Source organism: Protopterus annectens, chromosome 5.part0, assembly GCF_019279795.1.
Source record: "Protopterus annectens isolate FY-2018-M chromosome 5.part0, PAN1.0, whole genome shotgun sequence".
NCBI lineage: Eukaryota > Metazoa > Chordata > Ceratodontiformes > Protopteridae > Protopterus > Protopterus annectens.
Genome location: NC_056735.1, coordinates 683,579,822 through 683,600,593, shown reverse-complemented (window position 1 = coordinate 683,600,593; position 20,772 = coordinate 683,579,822). Strand labels below are relative to the sequence as shown.

The following is a 20,772-nucleotide window of genomic DNA, read 5'->3' as shown; positions in this document are numbered from 1 at the left end:
TTGGGCTACTTCCACACCTGAGATGTAACAAGATCCATCAGGGGATCTGTGGGAGGGGGCACCCAGGATGTAGAGGGTCCTGTGCCAAATGCCTACAGGAACACCATCTCGTCAAGTTTGGACTTTTGGACAGACCAACCCCCGTGCTGATGAAGGATCTCCATGATATCTCCAAAGGAGACATCCTCTGGCGATGACCGGGGGGAACCCTCCCCTTCCTCCAAGTCGGTGTCCTCTGTGAGGGACTCTGGTGGGGAGTCTAAGTACCTCCTTTTACATGTGTGTTCTTTTACACGTGTGTTTTCGAGGCGCTCATCAGGGGGGGTCTCTGGGGAGGACTCGAAAACATCCATCTGTTCCCGTTGGGAACTCCCTGGGTTAGAGAGGCGGTAGGCTGTCCTTCATGGGTCAGGACAACACCACTTGAATATTGCCTGGGAACCACATTGCACTGTCACACAAGGGTACCAAATGTCCAGTGATAGGAAGAACAGATGAAAAGCAATTCAGTTCAGGGAATATTTATGTTTAAAATCTTGATAGCTTAAATGCTCATTTAGAGAATTAATTATATGCAGCATCTTCTCAGATGTCCTTGCATAAAAAGTCATAAACCCAGTACTGTTCTGCTGAGGGATTCATTCAGCTTCAACCTCACTGAAGACCACATAGACTCTGACTAGTAGGTGAAAAGCATTTTCATTTGCTATGAAATCTTTCTAGTGAAGCTTCTGAAGTAAATTAACTTAATTGTTGCTTGCTGACTTACTTATGCTGTGGGGAAGTGCCTGACTACATTAGTGACTGATGTTGGTATTCTTTATATGTTAAATACATCCACAATTTCTTATATGTTGAGACTGGTAGTTTATTCAGAGCATGTAGGCATGATTGTTTTTACCTTTGTAATTTTTTTCATTTTTGTGCCTTACTTGCAGTCAGTAGCCAATGTAAACAGCATCGGTTCTAAACCAAAACAATTTTGAAATAAAATATGTTATAATAAATTAAAAGAGCACTTCAGGTATCCATTGTTGTCAGCTTCTCTTAATGCTGTCTCTCTAGTACTGAACTAATCATTAAGAACATACCTTCATTCAGCATATCTCAAACTTTTCTGAAGATGTTAGCGAGACAGCTGCATGATTGTTTGGCAAATATCAAGTGCGTTATTTTAGAAGTTTGAGTCTAATAGATATTCAATAGCATAACCTGTATGCTTGCAGATAAGTCAGTCCAATACCAGTGGGAGTCACAGAATTCAAAGCCTTTGAGAATATGGCTACAGATCTTGTGGTCTTAGAATATGCTTTTGACCGTTTACTTTTGAATTTCACTACAGTGATCAAAAGAGTATAATCTGTTACATGTGTGCCTCTGTCTCCAAACAGCTGTTGGTGTGCCCTTGTAGGTAAATGGAACATAACAGTTAAAGCGCAGCTGTCTCAACTCTGTTTTTAATATGCCCTCAGTAAAACAGATGACGAAGCAAATTAGTCTGGGCTTTCTTTATGTTTGAACATGTTTACTTTGCTCTGTGGTTTTAGTAGCTCTTGAACTTAGTTTTGCACATGACTTTACCTTTTTATACCTGTGTTATTTATGTTCCACACTAACAGTTTTGTTAGTATCCTTTTCACTCCAGCACAACTCTCTCTCTCTCTCTCTCCATACAGTTGTTTTCATTAGATTTCCCATTTTACCGTTAAGTTGTATGCTTCAGAAATGTTGTGAACATTCACATTTTAGCGCTGCTATGAAGTACTAGTTTTTAGTGTACTAGCATCATATGTTCTGTACATTTTCCATAATTTGAATGAGTGTATAAGCTTCACAGAATTAACTTTTATATGTGACAACATAGACCGTTTAAGAATTGCTTCGCACTGAATTACTGTATAATTTTTATGTACTTTGAATTCAGGCATTTTTGTTTTCTTATAGCTGAAGCTTTACAGTTAAAAGAAGAACTGATAGCAATTAATTCAAAAAAGGAAGAGTTAAGACGAACTCAGACTAGGGTAAAGGAGTTGGAGGTAAATTCTTTTTTAACACCTGGAATGAACAATGTGGGTAACTGTAACAGAAATCAAATTTGAAAGTAAAAGAATCTTTATTTGAGTTTTATATATACTTTATAAAATGGTCTCTACTTTGTCTTATTTTTTTATCTGTTCTTGCTGTAATTCAAAACTGCCTTTTTCTGTGTGCATGTGTGATAAAATGTTGAGCTGGATGATTTAGGAGAATGCTGTCAGATTGAATACTAAACTGCAATGTACATGAAACTAAACACTTTCCATTTTTCAGGAATATTGAAAAAATTTAATTTAGTGTAACATATCTTACATGATCTAGTCCATTCACATTTTTTACTTCTTTTTGCACCCCCTCCACCTCCTGCTGCTTGTCCTTCATCAGCCTCTTACTCTCCAACCAGCCCATCCTTTCTCCATCACTGTTTTAAGGGTCAGCCAGGAAGGGCAGTCATTCAGACAGCCATTAGGATGGTTTGTGCTTTTTCTGCTTTAAGCCCTACTTCTGCATTCACTCTGCAATGCATTGGAGAGATGATGTGCAATAGGATGAATGCAGAAGCTATGTCTGCACTTTTGCAAGCGGTGTTCCCTCCAAGCAGTCCTGCCACTTCCCTTAAAGCAGCCTTATTGATGGTTTCTCTGGTTTCCGCTGGGGAAATTGCACTGTCTCCTCAATTGTGCGCAACACTCTCCACCTCCAGGAAAATGTGAGTGGGCCTCAACCCTTCATTCTTCCCACTCCCTGCCTGTCTCATTTAGAACAGGAACCTCTATCAAACCCAGGTCTCCTGGGTCACAGATAGTACTCCTTCTCTGTATACCACAGAGCCAGGCTTTCCTGTACGTTAAGTATGTTAAGTTCAGCAGCAGAACTGGTAACTACAAGTAACAATTGCTTGACACCTTTCAAACACCTCAGGGTTAGAAAAAATCCTCCTTTGGTGCCCACTGTGCACCACATCTCTCCTTCTTTCCAGAACTCCTTTGCCACAGTTCTGCAGGCATTGAGATGTACCTTCAAATTTGTGATCCTCTTCAGTAAGTCCATCTGAGCTGACATATGGGTCCTTGAGCTGCTTGTTGGAGCCCACCCAGCAGTTATAGTACTCCACCCTTGAGTCTCTTTAAGCATTTCTCTTCATATAATGCTCTGCTGTCCCTGGCTACCTCAGATCTCATTTGTATTATTGCTGGCAACTAAGTCCTCCACCTCTTCTTTTCACCAAATTTCTTGTTGAGAATTCAACATTTCTTAACATAGTTTATGAAAGGATAGATGTAGTGTTTTCTTGTTGCTTGAGTCATTTGCAGTGCTTAAACTAATTATGTATTTCTATATATTTTAGTCTTTCAATCCTCTTGGCATTGCCAACATTTTCTCTTCCCTTTTAGTATAATTTATTTAATAGTGTTTACAGAACTTTTTTCTTGGTGTGTATTTTGTGCTAAATGCTTAGATAGACGTTAGAAAATCTTTGCTAGTATACATATGTATTACATTTTTCTGCTAGTTTACAGACTGGTTATATTGGACTTGGTGATTGTGCTTCACTTGGATTGCTTTAAGGTGCTATTGCAATGAAGAAACAAACTAGTTTCAAAAAGTGCTGTAAATGTTCCTATGAGATACCACAAGATCCCAACACCCTTTGTGTGGTTTGTTTTGGAGTTTTGCATTTGTTGGCTAACTGCAATATTTGTGCAGCTTTTGGAGCTAGGGTTTGGCTCCCAGGAGAAACAGGAGAAACAAATCGATAGTAAAGGGTCTCTTTCTGCTGGATCCAGAGACTGAAGTAAAAAAAAGGCTTTGTAGAAGCCCTCCAAATCCAAGGATATGGATCCAGAGAAGAGAAAGGCCCAATGACTCCTTAGCTCCATCGTCAACACCTAAGACCCCCTAAGACCCCCTGGCTGGAAGGACCCAGAGCTGAGACTCCCCCATTGGATCTGGAGCTCAAGGACCAATTAGTATTCAGGACTGTCCTCCCAAAATTAGAAATAAACTGGAGCATCCTGTGTTTAGGCCATCATCATATCTGTTGGTCCAGTCCTTTATGTCAATCAGAGGTACTTTGGAGGTGGATTTGGACCATTTTATGTAGATGTTTCTTAAAGCTCAGATTGAGATGCAGCTCATTCCACCACCCTCAATTTTGAGAGCAACCAGAACTCTCTCACCAGGTTGCCTGTTGGTACTGGTCACTTTGGAATTGTTGCACATGCTTCTTCAACTCCAAGGGAATTGGATCCTACTCACTCAGCTCCAGAATCTGTGGAATCATTTGAGACTTTGAGCTGTGGATATAGGTTGTCAAGTTCAGCTCTGTCATATCGTAAGTTGCCCCAGTTCTGTTGGCAGTCTTGGAGTCCGGGACTTTTGCTTCAGATCTGATTCCATCATCCAAGCCAACCTCCCTTTCAAATCTGGGAGCCATCACTTTAGTTGTGACTCTTCCTTTGAAGGGAGGATTGGATCTGTCTGCTGGGGGCGATGGAATTTGGGTCAGTTTTCTAGGTGCTCGGAAGGATGATTTCATCTCTGAAGACAGGGGATTCACCGGTTCCCCCCAGTCACAGTTCCATCCCTTGACCCAACTCAGGTGTCTTCTTTTCATCAAAAATTCTGTGTTATAGTTGCTCCTTCAGCCCCAAACCCACTGCTCAGAAACAGTCAAAGTTCTCTGAGGATTTAGATGGCTCATCCCCTGACAGAGGATGTATAACAGGAAACATCAGGACTCTTGAGTCAGATTCTCCTAATCAAATGCTGACTCAGAGGATCAAGAGGATTCCCCACAAAACCCTCTAGAAGACATTACATTTGGCAAATCCTAGAATTAATGCACCAGAAGAGAACTTAGCCTGTAGAACTATCATCTCAAGACTTGGAGGTATTGTTTGAGGTCTATATAATGACACAGTCTACATCCTGGGTGGTCCCCCTCCAGCTGACAAGTTAATAGAGTTGACGATGAGGAGGTCTTTGCAAGAGCCTGACACCTATGAGCTGCTACTATGAAAGCCAGACAAGATTCTCTTTGTCTTCCTAGACAGCAATCCCATTGGGCTAAATCACTGACATTGAATTCCATCATCATGGCGGTGGCCATGAAGTGGGAACTCTAAGAGAATTCTTCATCTAGCCATAACCCCAACAAGGAGTCTAGAGCAATGGATAGACTCTGGAAGTAGGCGTATGCATCAGGGTATCTTTGCCCTGCATGGTTTGAACTATGCCACTCATAGGAGCAAATTCCAGAGAGATTTTTCTCAACAGGCAAAATCTACCATGAAGAACCCACTTACGATAGACTCTAAGAAACAACTTCAAACTACATTGGCCACCACTGATGGAGTCACAGAAACAACTGGGAGCTATCTTGACCACCATGTGTAGCCTAACTAACTTCTTCATGCACTGGCTGCACAGTGCAGTTGATGGAGGGACCAGGGCACCTCCAGCAGGTGTAGCCATGAGGCACTATGCTTGGCTGCACCTTTGTGACTTCACTGATAATTTCAGAGTATGATAATTTACAAATGCTCCCTTCAACAGGTCATCTTTATTTGGCCCTTCATTAAAGGAAAATTTGCAAGCGCGTGTGCAAGACAGCAAGACTCTCTCTGTTGTCTGAGTCAGGTTTGAGGCTCAGCAGTGATCTTATAATAGGAACCAAAAAGGACATCAAATTCTCTGATTTCAGAAGTTGAGACATTAATTTGACTCACCCTCAGACAGGGGTAGTCATGGCAGAGTTGTCCCCTTTAATGGCTGCAGACCCAAATAACAAAGAGGTCCACAGAACCAGGGGTATTACTGACCGTTCTCTGACAGAAGATCTCAGAACCTCTGAAGGTTTGCCTGACTGCTCCACCCTGGAGGCAGTCTGGGGATGTCTGTCCCTCATCCCAGACGTGTGGTTCTCCATCACCAAAGACAACTAGGGAGGAAAGATAATATCTAGAGGCTGCTAAATTCCATTTCTGGAAATCCCTTCCCACCAATTACTGTTGTTGGATGTATCACAAAACCAGGCAAAGACCACATTAAAGCAGATTTCTTCTCTGCAGGCAAAAATAGCCATCCAAGTGGTCCTTTCAGAGCAGCTAGGATCAGGATTTTATTGTATATTTGTTTTGGTTCCAAAGAAGTCCAATGACCTCAGGTCCATTCGGGATCACAGCCTTCTGAGCACTTATGTCACAGTGCAGTCAATCTTATGCTGCCTCAGAGAAAATGAATGAATGTGGACAATGGATATTTAGAACTCTTACCTCCACATAAAGATATTGGAAGAGTCTAGGAAACTTTTGTGCTTCCAAATAAGGGACAGTTATTACCAGTTCAGACCACTGCTTGGTCTCACCACAACCCCTAGAGTATCTACCAAATATACAGCTGTCATAGCAGCTCATCTCTGACTTCAGTGGCATAATTTTTGCTCTAACACAGATTACTGACTCCTTGCTGTCTTCTCATTGGAGTCCCTTCTGCAGGCCAGAGATCATCTTACCATCTATACAAATGCCTAGACATCTCCAGGAAAACTTGCCTCCTACTCAGAGGCTGGTGTTTCTAGGCTGCTATCTAGATAACACTCTTTCAATTATCACTCTCCTGCAGGACATAATTCAGACCCTCCAGTCTGCATGCAGCCTTTTATTAAGCAGCTCCTAGCCAAGGGAGACCTTAATTTTCAGAGTCCTAGGGTGGATGGCCTCTTCAGTTTTGATGGTGGAATTTTCCCACTTTCACATGTGAATTTTACATTGGATGCTTCAGAGCCAGTGGTGCCAAAGTCTTCATCCTCTTGTCCAAGACATTTATTACCATCTCATGCAGGAAACATCTTCATTAATGAGTACATTCCCCTTTAATTTAGACAAGCAGGCAGTTTCATACCCTACCTCCAGTAGCAACAGTGAACATGGAAGCATCCTCCCTTGGATGGGTGAGGGGTCATTTCAAAGGGAGGATGGCCCAACGTTTGTGGACAGACACTTCCTCCCTCAGGGTGTGATAACCCTCCAAACTGACAATATGACAGTAGTTTGGTACATCCACAAGCAAACAGAAACTGGAGCCTGTCCCTTACATCACAACGTTTTAATTGATTGACAGTGGGTGATGGGCTATGGCCATGTACTGCTTTCTGATTTCAACACACATTCCGGGAGTTTTCAGTTGTCTGGCTGACAGGCTCAGTTGAGCTCTTCTGATGCATTCTGAATGGTCCCTCAGTCCAGTGACAGTTAACCAAATCTTTAGTTACTAGGGCACCTCCTGCTGCAATCTGTTTGAAGCCCCTCACAACACCAAATGCAGCAGTTACTTTGCCTTAACCCCCAACCCCAGGACATCCTCCAAGGGATTTTCTAGCTGAGCAATGGCCTCCTGTTCTCTTTTAAGCATATCCCCCTCTTCCTCTGAAGTCCAGGTTTCTGAAGAAGGTTATCAGGTGCAAAGCAGAAATCAGTCCCATAATCCCTTATTGACCCAATCAAATTAGTTTTCCTGTTCTAAGGCCTTATTTGATTCTAATCTGGATCTAATCTTTTGTCCTTCCTGGGAGGCTCACCTAGACCTTCACAGTGTGAAGTTAACCACTTGGTTTCTCCAATTTCAGTGATGGAAAATGATGAGTCACTGCCTTAGGAAGTGATCAGAACAATATCAGCTTCTCAAAAAGCCTCCACCTGGAAGATTTACTGCAGCAAGTACAAGAAATTAATTTCTTCGGCCTGCTCTCAGAATATCGATCCTTTTTCAGCATCTGTAGCAGACACTCTACAATTTCTTGCCTGTCTTTTTGATTCAAATTCAAGTTTTTCCATCATAAAGGTACAATCAGTGGCTTTTTCTTCCTTTTACCCTGGCTTTCAGGAACACTCCTTAGCTTTTCACTAATTATGGTGGGCATTCCTTAAAGGCACTGTTCTACTGAGGCCACCGATTAAAGATCCATTTCCTCCATGAGACCTAAATTTTGTACTGGAATCTCTCACTAAATCATCTTCTGAACCAGCTTCTTTGGCAGAAATTAAGTTTCTTTCTTGGAAATCCATATTTCTGGTAGCCAGTATTTCTGCCAGTAGAATTTCAGAACTTAAGTCTCTGTCCTCATCTCCTCCTTACTTAGTTTTCCATAAAGACAGTTCCCTTAAGGACAAACTCTTAAATTTATTCTCAGAGTGGCTTCAGTCTAACAGCTGTCATCATCTTAACTTGCTAGTCTTCTTTTCTTATTCTTCAAATGAAGGAGAGTATTGGATGTGCATAGACAGCTACATTTTGCCTCCATAGACGGAAATGCTTCAAAATGGATAAGTAGCTTTTAATTTACTTTGCTCACATGTTTTGGCAAAAGGTGTCCAAGGCTTCCCTTTCTATATGGCTGTCAGATTGCATTTCATTTGTTTACAATCTGTACAACAAACCTCTCCCTGCCTAGCCAAAACTGCATTCCAAAAGAGCTATGGCAACTTCCATAGTCTTCTTCAGAGCCTCTTCATTACAGGACATTTGTGAGGCTACTATATGGTCTTCCATGCAGACGGTTATCAAACGTTACAAGCTGGATTCTGTCTCCAGAGCTAGAGTATCTTTCAGTGCTTCCATTCTGAAGGGGCTCCTGTCATAATGCCACCCAAGGTCACCATAGTTTGGGATTTTGTCCCATATGTCAGATCAGATGGATTGAATGAATAAGATCTGAAAGTTATGTACCTGCCATGATTCATTCCAGTCTCTTTGATACAGCACTCCACCCACCTTCCCCCTTCCATGTTTATATGACTTGAAGGATCTTCTGGAAAGAGCTTATTTCGCCCTTATTTGCTCAGATGTGGATGTCTAGGTTGTTATCAAACAGACCTCAGGTAACCAGGGTGAGCAGGGTATTATTAAATGACAATTCTTAAATGTGCTCGATACTGGAGCATTAAGAAATGCCAGGTCAGATCTGACAAGCAGCTCGAGGACCCATATGCCCTATCACACACACTGGATTGAAAGGATCTCTCATTATGTCAAGTATGCAACTTTCATTTTTTTAAATGGTTTGGTAGTGTTTTTTTTTCCAGTAGTAGATGTTTTATTTTGATATTTTGATGTACTCATTCATTAATCCTCAAAGTTCTATACAATCCATATTGCATGGTATACTTATTTACAGACATGGGTTAATGACTTCTAATGTTCTTTAACCTTCTCAAATATTATCTTATTCTAACTAATACAGAGGGTCCAGCACAATAGCTTCGCTTACATTTTCAGTGATGTACAAATGGATAATCTAGTTTCTAACATACACAATAATGTTATTTACCGCAATTCCCATTGAAAAATTCACCACCTAAAGTTAACTGCAGTTTTACTGTTATTGTTTACCACTTTTCTAAGTTGATTCCACCTGTAAACACTGTTCCTAACCCTTCCATTTTACGAGTGTTTTCTTGGTCATGATCTGCATAGATCTCAGTTTATGATGTTAAATGTCTTTCAAAGTTTCCCCAGCTATGCCATACTAGGGACCTCCTTCAATTTCCATTTGCTTGTTGCACTGTTTGCAACCAGCAGAATCAGGTTAATTAAAACCCAGTTAACTCTAATTATGACATTCTCTGTCTGAGATGTTAAAGTTCTGTTTGGCCTAGTTCCATTCCATTGAAATATCCCTCATTTGCAGTAAGTAAATTCACGTTAATTAAGCTGGTTCTTAATTTTTTAGGTTTGCGAGAGCCAACCCTCCCTGATTATCTGACAGTATTAACTTATTCCAAGTCTTTGCCATCCTGTAGTAAGTTCTTTATCTCCATGTCTGTAGACAACCATGGCTCCTCTTTGGGAGTACAGAAGAAGACTGAGCTGTGTAAAGAATTAAAGGGACCAGGAAAATGTGTTTTAATTGAATTTTACTATCCAAATATGTGTTCAACAATTTCCAGTCTGTAATTTTTCTTATTTTTTGTCTTGTTTCTTACCACATATTGTGTACAGCTGACCCAGTAATCTTTTTAATCCATATCCTTAAATATTTCAATTTGTCATGACCCCACAATTGTTAATGCCTACTGTGTGTCTCGTTCTCATTTACATCTACATATGTATATATATATATATATATATATATATATATATATATATATATATATATATGGATTCACTTTATAACCTCGAAATACTGAAATATCGAATTTCAGTATCTCGAGACTATAAAACCGAATCCACAAAACACAGACACAAAAAAAATGCGAAATTCACAACACTGAAAAAAACGCACACACTATATCACACATACACCACAACACAGCATAAACAAACAAAATTACACACATACACAACTCATACACACATAAGCAGGGGGCAAGCCCCCCTGCACCCCCCTACTTATATATACTAACTCCGAGATCGCACAAACACAAAACAAAAGCCAACTCACATACGCACATTCTCCGACCCCTCACACACACATCAAACACATCAGCACACTCACACACACTCAAAACCCTTAGAAAACACTTACCTGACATAACACCTACATCCACACACGGCACCGCGCACCATCAAAACACAATCCTGGACATTACGCAGCGTAAGGTCATAACCGCGAATTCAACATATATTCGAGTTCGCGATTATGACCTTTCGCTATTTTTAACATTCGGCTTTATAGTCTCGAGATACTGAAATTCGACATTTCAGTAATTCAAGGTTTTATTTATATATGTTAACGAGTAGCAGCTGACTTCTAGAGTGGACTCTCCAAACTGCCATCTCTGTCTGCAGAGTTTACATGGCGAAGGGGGGGACCGAAGTGTAGTCTTGTGTGAATTTATTTTATACCTCCAGAAGGCTTGAAACTTAAGTTTATATGAACTAGGGATTCAGTTTTTTTGGATTTGTTAGATATACTATTACACCATTCCTGAATAAGACCAGTTTTTGTTGGGAACCCTGACAGTTATACCTCATTCTTAATACTTACTTGTAAATATTTTTATCAAATTTACATTTTTTCTGGAAATCCATTTACCCCAATCCACATAAATTTAGATTCAGCTAAATCTTTTGAATGCCTTTTCAGTGTCCGGAGTAATTAACATTAAGAGAATTTCCTTAATTTGTGTACCTTTCTGTATCATCTCAGTTTTATTGATGTTATCAAAAGTCTGAAATCCATTGGCAAAGCTGCATTGATCTTTCTGTTATCCTAGGTAGTACTTTTACCCATTAACCATTTGAAATGTTAGGACCCGCTAGAGTGAGTCCAGAAATACGGAGACTGAATGGTCGAAAGAATGGACTTACATATACTAAGTCTGATGTGCCATTTCCTGGAATATCCCCTTTTCTCTGAGGAGTGGCGATCTCTGAGTTGGTACTTTACACAATTAATAAATACTTTAAATAAGATTAAATAAGAGTTACATGACCACAGACAGCTTATCATATGACCCATTCAATTAAGACACAGCATACAATAAAAATACAAAAACATATAAGATAAATACACTTTTAAAGATTTTGTTGCTGTCTTCTTACTAACACTGGTTTAATGCTCACAGAGATAAGACCAGCTTTAAAATCTTCCTGCAGTCTGACAATCCATTCAGTCTTTATTCTCCAGGACATAGTTTATATCGCCCCCCCCTCTCCGGGGGGGGGGGGTCTTTGAACACTACATTTATAGCCCTAAACCTATAGCAGTGTTCTGAACCTTCACTCATAACATGTTTGCTCAAAGCATTTTTTTCATTTTTCCTACGAATGTCAGACTTATGCTCAGTAATCCTTTCTTTTAACTTTCTAGTGGTTTTGCCCACATAGAATGATGAACATTTAACACAAGTTGCAAAGTAGACCACATTTATGCTATTACAGTTAGCTGACCAAGAAAAAACATATTGCTTATTAGTTGTAGGATGAGTAAACATGTATAGTTATGTGCAAGAATGTCTTTACAACAACTGGAATTCATACATCTAACTGTCCCATGTTTTTCACTGCATTGCATTTATTCACTGATTTAAAATCCTTATAACATAGTCTCCTTGTAAGATTTTTAAGATTCCTATATGAAAAATAAGGTTTATTACCCAAAATCAACTGCAATTCAGACATTGCTAACAAAATAGTCCAATTCTTCTGTATAATCTTTTTAAGCTCACTAGTTCTAACATTGAAGGTAGTTATATATCTAATTTTATTAGCATATTCCTTTACCTGTCCCTCGTCCTGTTCCCTCATTAGAAATATAGATTTAACTACATGCACTCTTTCTATTTTAACTTCTTCACATATTTTGTCAACATCTGCCCTCTCATAACCACTGGTGACAAATTCAGCAGCCATTTCATTCATCTGCTCTAAAAATTTTAAGCCATCCATATTCAATCTACTGACTCTATTAAATTGAGCTTTTATTATACCAGTGAAAACATCAGGTGCATGCATGCTCTGCTTGTGGACATAGTAACTAGCATGTACATTCTTTTTATGGATACTGGTTTCGATCCTGTCTTCCTTTCTCTATAACTGAACATCCAAAAATACTATTATATTATTCGAGCATGTCATTTTAAACTTCAAAAATCTAGTAGACTTGTCCAAATATGTAACATATTCTTTTAACTCATCCGGGGTACCATTCCATATAAGGAAGCAATCATCAATAAATCTCTGATAAAATTCAACTTTCTTATTCGACATATTACCCCCCACTATAAATAAACTGCTTCTCCCATTGATGCAGCACCAAATTGGCATAGTTGTTGGCCATGGGAGTACCCATGGCTACACCAGCCAGCTGTAAATAAGGCTCATTATTAAAAAGGAATACATTTTTTGTCAATACTATGTCCAGTAGTATACAGATATTTTCTATTTCCTTAGGAGGCATACATATTTCACTGTTGAGAAAATCATGTATGGCATTGTTGCCATACTCATTTAGTATCAAAGTGAACAACGATGTGATATTCAGTATAACAAAAATAAAGTTTCTTTTTTTTTTCTTTTATCAAACCATTCTCTTAGTTTTACTGAAAAGTGAGTGGTATCCCAAATTTCACTAGGGCAACGTTGCAAATATTTACTCAATCCGTTTTGTAAAAAGATAGACACTGGTTCAGTCACCCATCCCCTCCCTGAGACAATAAGTCTCAGAAGGGGGTTCACGATTAACTTATGAACCTTGGGAATACCATAAATGTGTGGTATTTTGGGGCATGGTACCTTGAAATAATTAAATAACTCTATATTAATATCACCAGTTATTTGTAACTCAAACTGTCATGTTTACCTCTGTAATAAGTTTTTTTAACGTTAGTAAATGTAATCTTTTTAAAAATATCCAAATCTTGTAAAAGTGAATTTAACGAAGCCACATAATCCATCTAATTCATAATGACCGAGGCTCTCCCCTTATCTGCTTGTTTAATGACTACATCAGGATTCCCTTTCAAACTTTTCAAAGCTTCAAACTCTTCAAAAAGTTAAGTTATAAAACTTCCTTTTAATGCTGCTAGCATACACTTACTGTATTTCATTCTCAGAAACATTATGAAAAGCTGTTATCAAAGGGTTACTTATTGGTACAAAAACACTCATCTTCTTACAGTTCAAGTGGTTCAACACACTCCTTGTTTTTGAACAGGAGTTTAAGATTTAAAGTTCTTGCAAACATTTTTAGGTCAGTTAAAGCTGCAACTACATCATCTGATGCACTGAGAATGAACTTTAAGCCCTTTTCTAATAGGGACTCTTGTGCTTTTGTTAAAACAATATCAGATAAGTTCAAAATACCAAGTCCATTAGCATTGTGCAGCTTTGTTGTGGTATGCAGGGCTGCTGTTCTTTTGCTTCATCTTGTTTGGGACTTGTCGTTGCAGCGAACATCCCCGCGAGGGATTTCTCTGTTGTGTCCCCAATTTTTCTGGTAAGTTCAACTGAAAATGCATCTTTGTGCCTCATATTTGAGGCTTTTTGCTGTTTAGAACACAGTCCTGATGTCGTTGCAGCTGCTATCAGGTCACTACTCGCATTTTCTCTTTAAGCTCCAGTGTTCAGTTGGGAGGTAAACAACGTAACAGGAAGAGGCGGAACTTGCTCTGGATCATCCTGTCACAAAAACTGCAGAGGCAAAATGACGCTGTCATTGGTTGTTCTAATCACTTCATTCATTTTGACAGATGAAAAATCATTCAACTGATGCATTGGCCCATTACGTTTAATGGGCGGTTTATTTTGAATGTCCGTCTTGGGCCAGGAAAAAATAATGGCCCATTCTAAAGTCATTAATGTCTCTTAAAAGCTTACACTTTTTCGTAGCTTCAAGTCTGTCATCCAACATTTGTAACTTGTCCAGCATTTTCTGATACAAGTCAATTAAGTTAGAAAAGCAAGACATTCAATAACTGACTTTCTAACTTTATGATCTCTTCATTTAATTCTTTTTCAGTACCAATAAAAAATCATTCGTCAGAGACAAATAGTCCATACCTAATTTTAGATTCAGTTGCTGCCATTGTTTTAATACCTCTAGGTAAACATTAGCATAAGAGGGAATTTTAAGAATACGAAGACCACGTGGGATGACCCCCAGCTCCAGATAAGCTAAAAACTTAGCCGTTGCCTCTGGAGCTTCTTAAATGCCTCTACCTTCTTCTCCAGTGAAATAAGAACCTTCTCAAAAGCATCTGTCGATTCAGCAGTGGCTCCCATAGGTGCTGGTGTGCTGGAAGCAGGTTGATGCAAAGGATTACCTTCTTTTATTGTATGCTGAATTTTAATTAAATGGGCCATATGGGTCATATGATAGGCTGGCTGTGGTCATGTGACTCTTATTTGCGCTTATTTAAAGTGTTTATTAATTGTCTAAAGTATCAGCACTGAAGAAGAGCAATTTACCCGAAAGGTTTGTACCATTACATTTTCCCAAGTGGATGAAACTTGGCCTCCACTGAAAATTCTGTTTGTTAATTCATTTCCCCATAGTCTGCACACCTTCATTGGAATATCATCTGTTCATGGGCTCTTACCAGAGATTGACTTAGCAGCATCTGTTTTACCTCATCAAGCCCTCTTGTCCCTTGTGAATAATCACTCACCCTTTTCAATCCTTATAAAGTTGAATCCCTGGTTAAAACATTATGTCAATTCAGAGTAGTTGGAATCAGCCTTTTTTATTTTTTAAAAACCTTTATTGAATTATCACTTGTGACCTAGACAAACTTACATTTATGTAAAAGTAATCAAACATATCAACAAATTCACATTTACAAACTGTCAAAAGAAAAAAACTTCAAAGACCAATACACATAAGGTTCAGGTTAAGGCACTTTTAATTCTTGCAGCAAGGAGACAAAAACATGCAAAAATGCAGAGCTTGTCTGATTAGTAACAGGAAGTGAAGCCATTCTTATACTGTTTTACAAGACATTGCCTTCTAAAGCTGACGTAATCAAATACAAGCCTACAATATTGTTTTTCACAGTAGATATTGTTCATGATTTTCTGCTGACATGACATTACATTACTAGATTTGTGAGAAACTTTTTGAAAAATAACATGGCCTTGGAGACCACTAGCTAGTTACAATTATTTCTACAGTGCTGTGTTACATTTCAAGGTAATCTGCTAATTCTAGCACAAAGCAAACACAGATTATAGTTCATATTCTTCAAGCAGTCTTTGTTCTACTTATTCCTGCAGCTGTGTATGTTCTCATAGCACAAACAGAGCTAATTGTCTAAGTTTAATAACATTATAGAAATGGTATTGTTCTATTCATTATTTTCCTAACCTAGCAGAAAATCATCTGCTTCTCAGTAAATTTCCAAAGGCATAAGCAAGATTTCAGCTGTGCTGACAAAATACAAGGCCAGAAAGCATGGTCAGAAAGCATTTGCAGTTTATATGGATTTATGCAGTATGAAATAGAATAAATGTGTTAACCCTTTTGGGCTTTTAAAAGCACTAATATACACATTAATACATATTTTTCTAACATTTCCCCCCTATTAATACTTTTATTCTACTTTCAAAAGCATAAACAGTTTGTTTCTTCTCCTAACCTCTTCCATTCAGGATTTACAGTTAAGAGAGTTATTCAGTTTAACTTATGAAAGCATTTTAGTCTTTAACAGTTTTTCAAACTCAGTACTTTGATATAAGGTCTCAGAAACCGACATGTCTATAAAATCTTTGATCAATCTTTTCATGCAGGGGATGCCACAACAAACACATACTCCCAACAGGAGCATACCTACACAAATGGCAGTCAAGATGTTCATTAGGATGGTACCCCACCCCCCCAAACCATTTCTGGAAAAAGTCCGTCAGTGGGTTTGGGCCTGGTTTGGTCATGGCCTACACTTGCTGAATCACCTCAAGATGGTTGTCAGGAATGTACGAACAGCACTCTTCTTGGATTAAAGCACACGTACCACCTCTCGCCGCTAGGGTGAAGTCAAGAGCCATGCGGTTTTGAAGCACCACAGTTCTCATAGCATTCAGTTCATCAGTTACTAATTCAAGAGCGGAAAAAGTTGCATTGCTCATTACTTCGAGGAGTTTACACAGTTTTCTCAGCTCCCAAATCGATTTCACTGTTCCATATGCTGGTAATATGCCTGCCCACGATATAACAGTGTCACTCAAGTCCATATGTGTCAGTTTATCGCCCATAGAATGATGGTTTCTCCAGCCCGGCTTGATTTGTCCCACTGGATTCTCAGGTTTCTTGACAGGTTTCTTGGTGACCTCTCTGGCATTTCGAATTTTACCTCTAGGCAAAACTGCAGTGTGTCGTATGGCCGGAACCAGGTAACCCAAAAAACAACTGCTGGACCAATTCTCAGGTAACCATTTGTATGCCTTTTTGCCACACACAAAATAACAATCCTCTACCTTAGTAGTAACCTTGCTATTAACATATACTTGCCCTGCATGAAACATTTTCCTATCAATTATAGACAGTTGCTTAAAAAGAACATCATTATGTTGTACTTAATTAATTGTTTTATGCATCAATTCAAGAAATGAATCATAGTTTGTATTACAGTAAGAACTTGCATTATTTGCTTTAGTGTAACATTTGTAAGGAACTGTCACATTGCAATTGCTCCAACCCAACTGAACAGTATCATTTTTGTAGAAACACACATTTCCCTTTTATGGAACAGACAAGTGCAGTGCTATTGTATCTTGTGATTTAACGGTTGTGGTGTCATAAATTAAGTTTTCCCAGGTCTCATTGACCCCTAGGGGAACTGCAGTCACTAATATTCCCCCGTATACTGTCGGTGAAGCTGTACAGAACCAACAATTCGAAACATTAAAAGTCTCAGCATACACATATTTAATTGCTTGGTAAGTGTTAAAGTTTGGGTGCCAGTCTATGAGTAACGCATCATGTTTATTCAGTTCAGCTTGTGTGGCTGGAAAAAGGAAAGGCCACAACAAAAAGATTAGTGTCACCAGTATAGTTAACAGGATGATCATGCAATACTTCAGTGGTTGTTTTGCATTCCTGTTTGCTCTGGATTTTGTCATTTTTATTCTTGTTGTATAACAGTAACAAGATATTTGTCCAGTTCAAAGTTTTTCACCAGTTTGCAGTGTGTCAGGTGAATCCAAGATGATCGCTCCGCAACCTTGACTGTGGTGGGTGTTGACAGTAGCACTTAGAATGGGCCTTCCCACTTTGGTGTCATCCAGTTCTTCTTTTTGATGACCTTCACCCAGACCCACGTGCCTGGGACTACTGCTGCTTCCGATGGTCTGGTTTGTTCTTTATCTGAAACAGAATTTAACTGCAACAGATGTTTAGAATTCAACAATCTTCTCATATACTCAGCAAGTGTACAGTCGGCTTCCTGGTCTGCGGGTATGAGAGGTTTCCACTGAGGTATATAATACGCTCGTCCAAATAACTTCTCAAAAGGAGTCAATCCCTTTGCATTCGGAACAGTTCTCATGCTCAACAGTGCCAGGGGCAGACAGTACACCCAATTTCTATGTGTTTCCTCTATAAGCTTCCTTAACTTATTCTTCAATGTTCCATTGTGTCTCTCTACCAATCCTGCAGATTGAGGGTGATACGCACAATGATTTTGCAAAGAAATTCCAAAATACCTGCTCAGCTGTTGTATGGTTTGATTTACAAAATCTGTGCCATTGTCACTGTAGATCCTTTCCGGTATGCCAAATCTAGGAATGATTTCTTTAACAAGGGTTTTCGCAACAGTAGCTGCGTCTGGATTTTTCGTCGGTAAAGCTTCCACCCATTTGGAAAACATATCTACAATGACAAGACAATACTTCTTATTATCACATTTGTTCAGTTTTATGAAATCCATACAGATAGTATGGACGGATACGGTGGTGTAGGGAAACTCCCTTGCTTGGGCTTTAACGCCCCTTGTACATGATGTTTATTACAAATGTGACATGAACAAAAATTTTTAGTGTAGTTTATAAATCCATATGTTGTGAACACTCGGTTCACTAACTTTACCATCCCACCTGTTGAGACATGGCATTGCCCATAAATCAACAAAGCTGCATATCTAAACAAGTTAGATGGCAATATCTGTTTTCCCTCTTTGGAGATGTACAGTCCTTTCTCGAGAATTGCTCCTCGTTTTATCCATCTCTGTTTCTCAACTTGCGTAGTAAGTGTCTGCATTGTTTTTAACATTTCTAAGTCTAAAATCTCAGAAGGTTGTAATTCCTCATTCAAAAGAAATACTTCTGAAGCTGCCTGCTTTGCAGCTGTATCGGCTCTCACATTACCTTTTGAAATTCTATCCTGTTGCTTGGTATGAGCTATGCATTTACAAATAGCTACTTTCTGAGGTAACTGAATAGATTCTAAAAGATCTAAAATAAACTGCGCATGATTGATTGGTTTGCCAGTAGATGTTATCATTCCTCGATTTTTCCACTGTTGCGCAAAAACATGTACAGTAGAAAAAGCATACTGGCTGTCATTAAAAATGTTCACACATTTACCCTTTGCTAAGGTACATGCCCGTGTCAAAGCAATCAGTTCTGCTGCCTGTGCAGATAAATTGTGTGGTAAGGATTTTGCTTCTATAATCTCAGTATCAGAAACTACTGCATATCCTACTAGGTTCTGTCCTGTGGGACCCCTTTTGCATGAGCCGTCCACGTAGTATGTCACCTCGGCATCATCCAAGGGAACATCTGTAAGTTCTTTTCTAGGCAGTGTCTTTTGCTCGATCTCCTGCAGGCAGCTGTGCGGTGTGCCAATTGCAGGAGTTGGAAGCAAGGTAGACGGATTTAAAGTCGTGCATCTTTCAATTGTCATATGAGGTTGGCTCAACAATATAGTCATACAGGAAAGATGCCTAGCAGGAGAAAGATATGCTACTTTTTTTTGCAGTAAAATAATCGCGACTGCATGAGGCACTCTCAATGTGAGAGGGTGGAACAACACTACTGAGGCCGAAGCCTGCACTGCCATTGCAGCTGCGACTACTACTTGTACACAGTGGGGTAAAGACCGCGCCACTGGGTCCAGTTGTGATGAATAGTAAGCAATGGGGCGTTGCTTGTCCCCATGCTGCTGTGTTAACACTGATGTCATATAACCTTGCTTACAATCTACTCTTTGGAAAAAACATTTATGATAGTTTGGTAATCCTAAAACTAATGAGGATGCTATCAACTGTTTCAATTTGCAGAAAGCAGATTCTGCTTCTGGTGTCCATTGTAATAAATCTTGTGCTGCCATAGGCTTCTTGTATATTAAGTTAGTCAGAGGTGCAGATTCCAAGGCATAATTTGGAATCCAGCTCCGACAAAAATTGGTTGTACCCAGGAAGGACATAATTTCCTTCTTGGTAGTGGGTTTTGGTGCTTGTAAAATCACAATCTTTCTGTCCTCATCTAATGTTCTACCCAATTTGGATATTACATATCCTAGTTTTTTAACTTGCTTTCTCCAAAGCTGCAATTTATTTTTGTTTACTTTATGTCCTTGAGTGGCTAAAAATTGTAATAACGCTATAGTATCTTCTTTGCAATCTTGCTGGGTGGGGGTTGCCAGCAGGATGTCATCAACATAAAGTAAAATCTGACTGCCTCTCGGTGGGGTAAATCCCACCAAGTTGCTTGCCATCTCTTGTGAGAATATTGTCGGACTTTCACAATATCCCTGTGGTAGTCACGTGTATGTATACCTTTTCCCCTGAAATGTGAATGCAAACCAATGTTGGCTGTCAGGGTGTATTGGTATCGAAAAAAACGCATTGCTAATATCTACTACAGAAAAATATTTCTGTTGAGGTTTTAAATCATTCAACAGGGTGTGTGGATCTGGCACCGTAGGCGCCCTTGGTATTACTGCGTCATTTACAGCTTGTAAATCTTGGACCATACGCCATTCTCCATTTGCTTTCCTAACAGGAAATAAGGGTGTGTTACATGGTGAATCAGGAGATTCCACCAGTACTCCTTCCTTAAGTAAAGGTGCTATAATAGGTTTGATTTCTACCTCTGCATCTTTTCTCAAGGGATACTGTCTCTTTTGTGGTCTAAATGCTGACTTTGCCGTGATAGTAACTGGTCCTGCTGTGCGAATAAGTCCTACATCTGATTTGCCTGTTGACTAGAGAGTTTCTGGTATGCTTTGTAAGGAATCTTCTTCCTTTTTTAATAAGAGTGCTAATCAGCTGTCCTCGCTAGACTGCAAGTGTTCAGCTG

At 39.3% G+C, this 20,772-nt stretch overlaps 1 protein-coding gene across 1 annotated transcript in view; it reads left to right on the top strand.

The window, feature by feature from the left end:
• The window catches only part of OFD1 (OFD1 centriole and centriolar satellite protein), a 1,865,993-nt gene that overhangs the window by 705,833 nt on the left and 1,139,388 nt on the right, over nucleotides 1–20,772 (top strand). Inside the window, exon 14 of the mRNA XM_044072530.1 lies at nucleotides 1,945–2,036. Within this exon, the coding sequence (XP_043928465.1) occupies nucleotides 1,945–2,036 (92 nt within the window). The remainder of the gene's footprint in view (nucleotides 1–1,944; nucleotides 2,037–20,772) is intronic.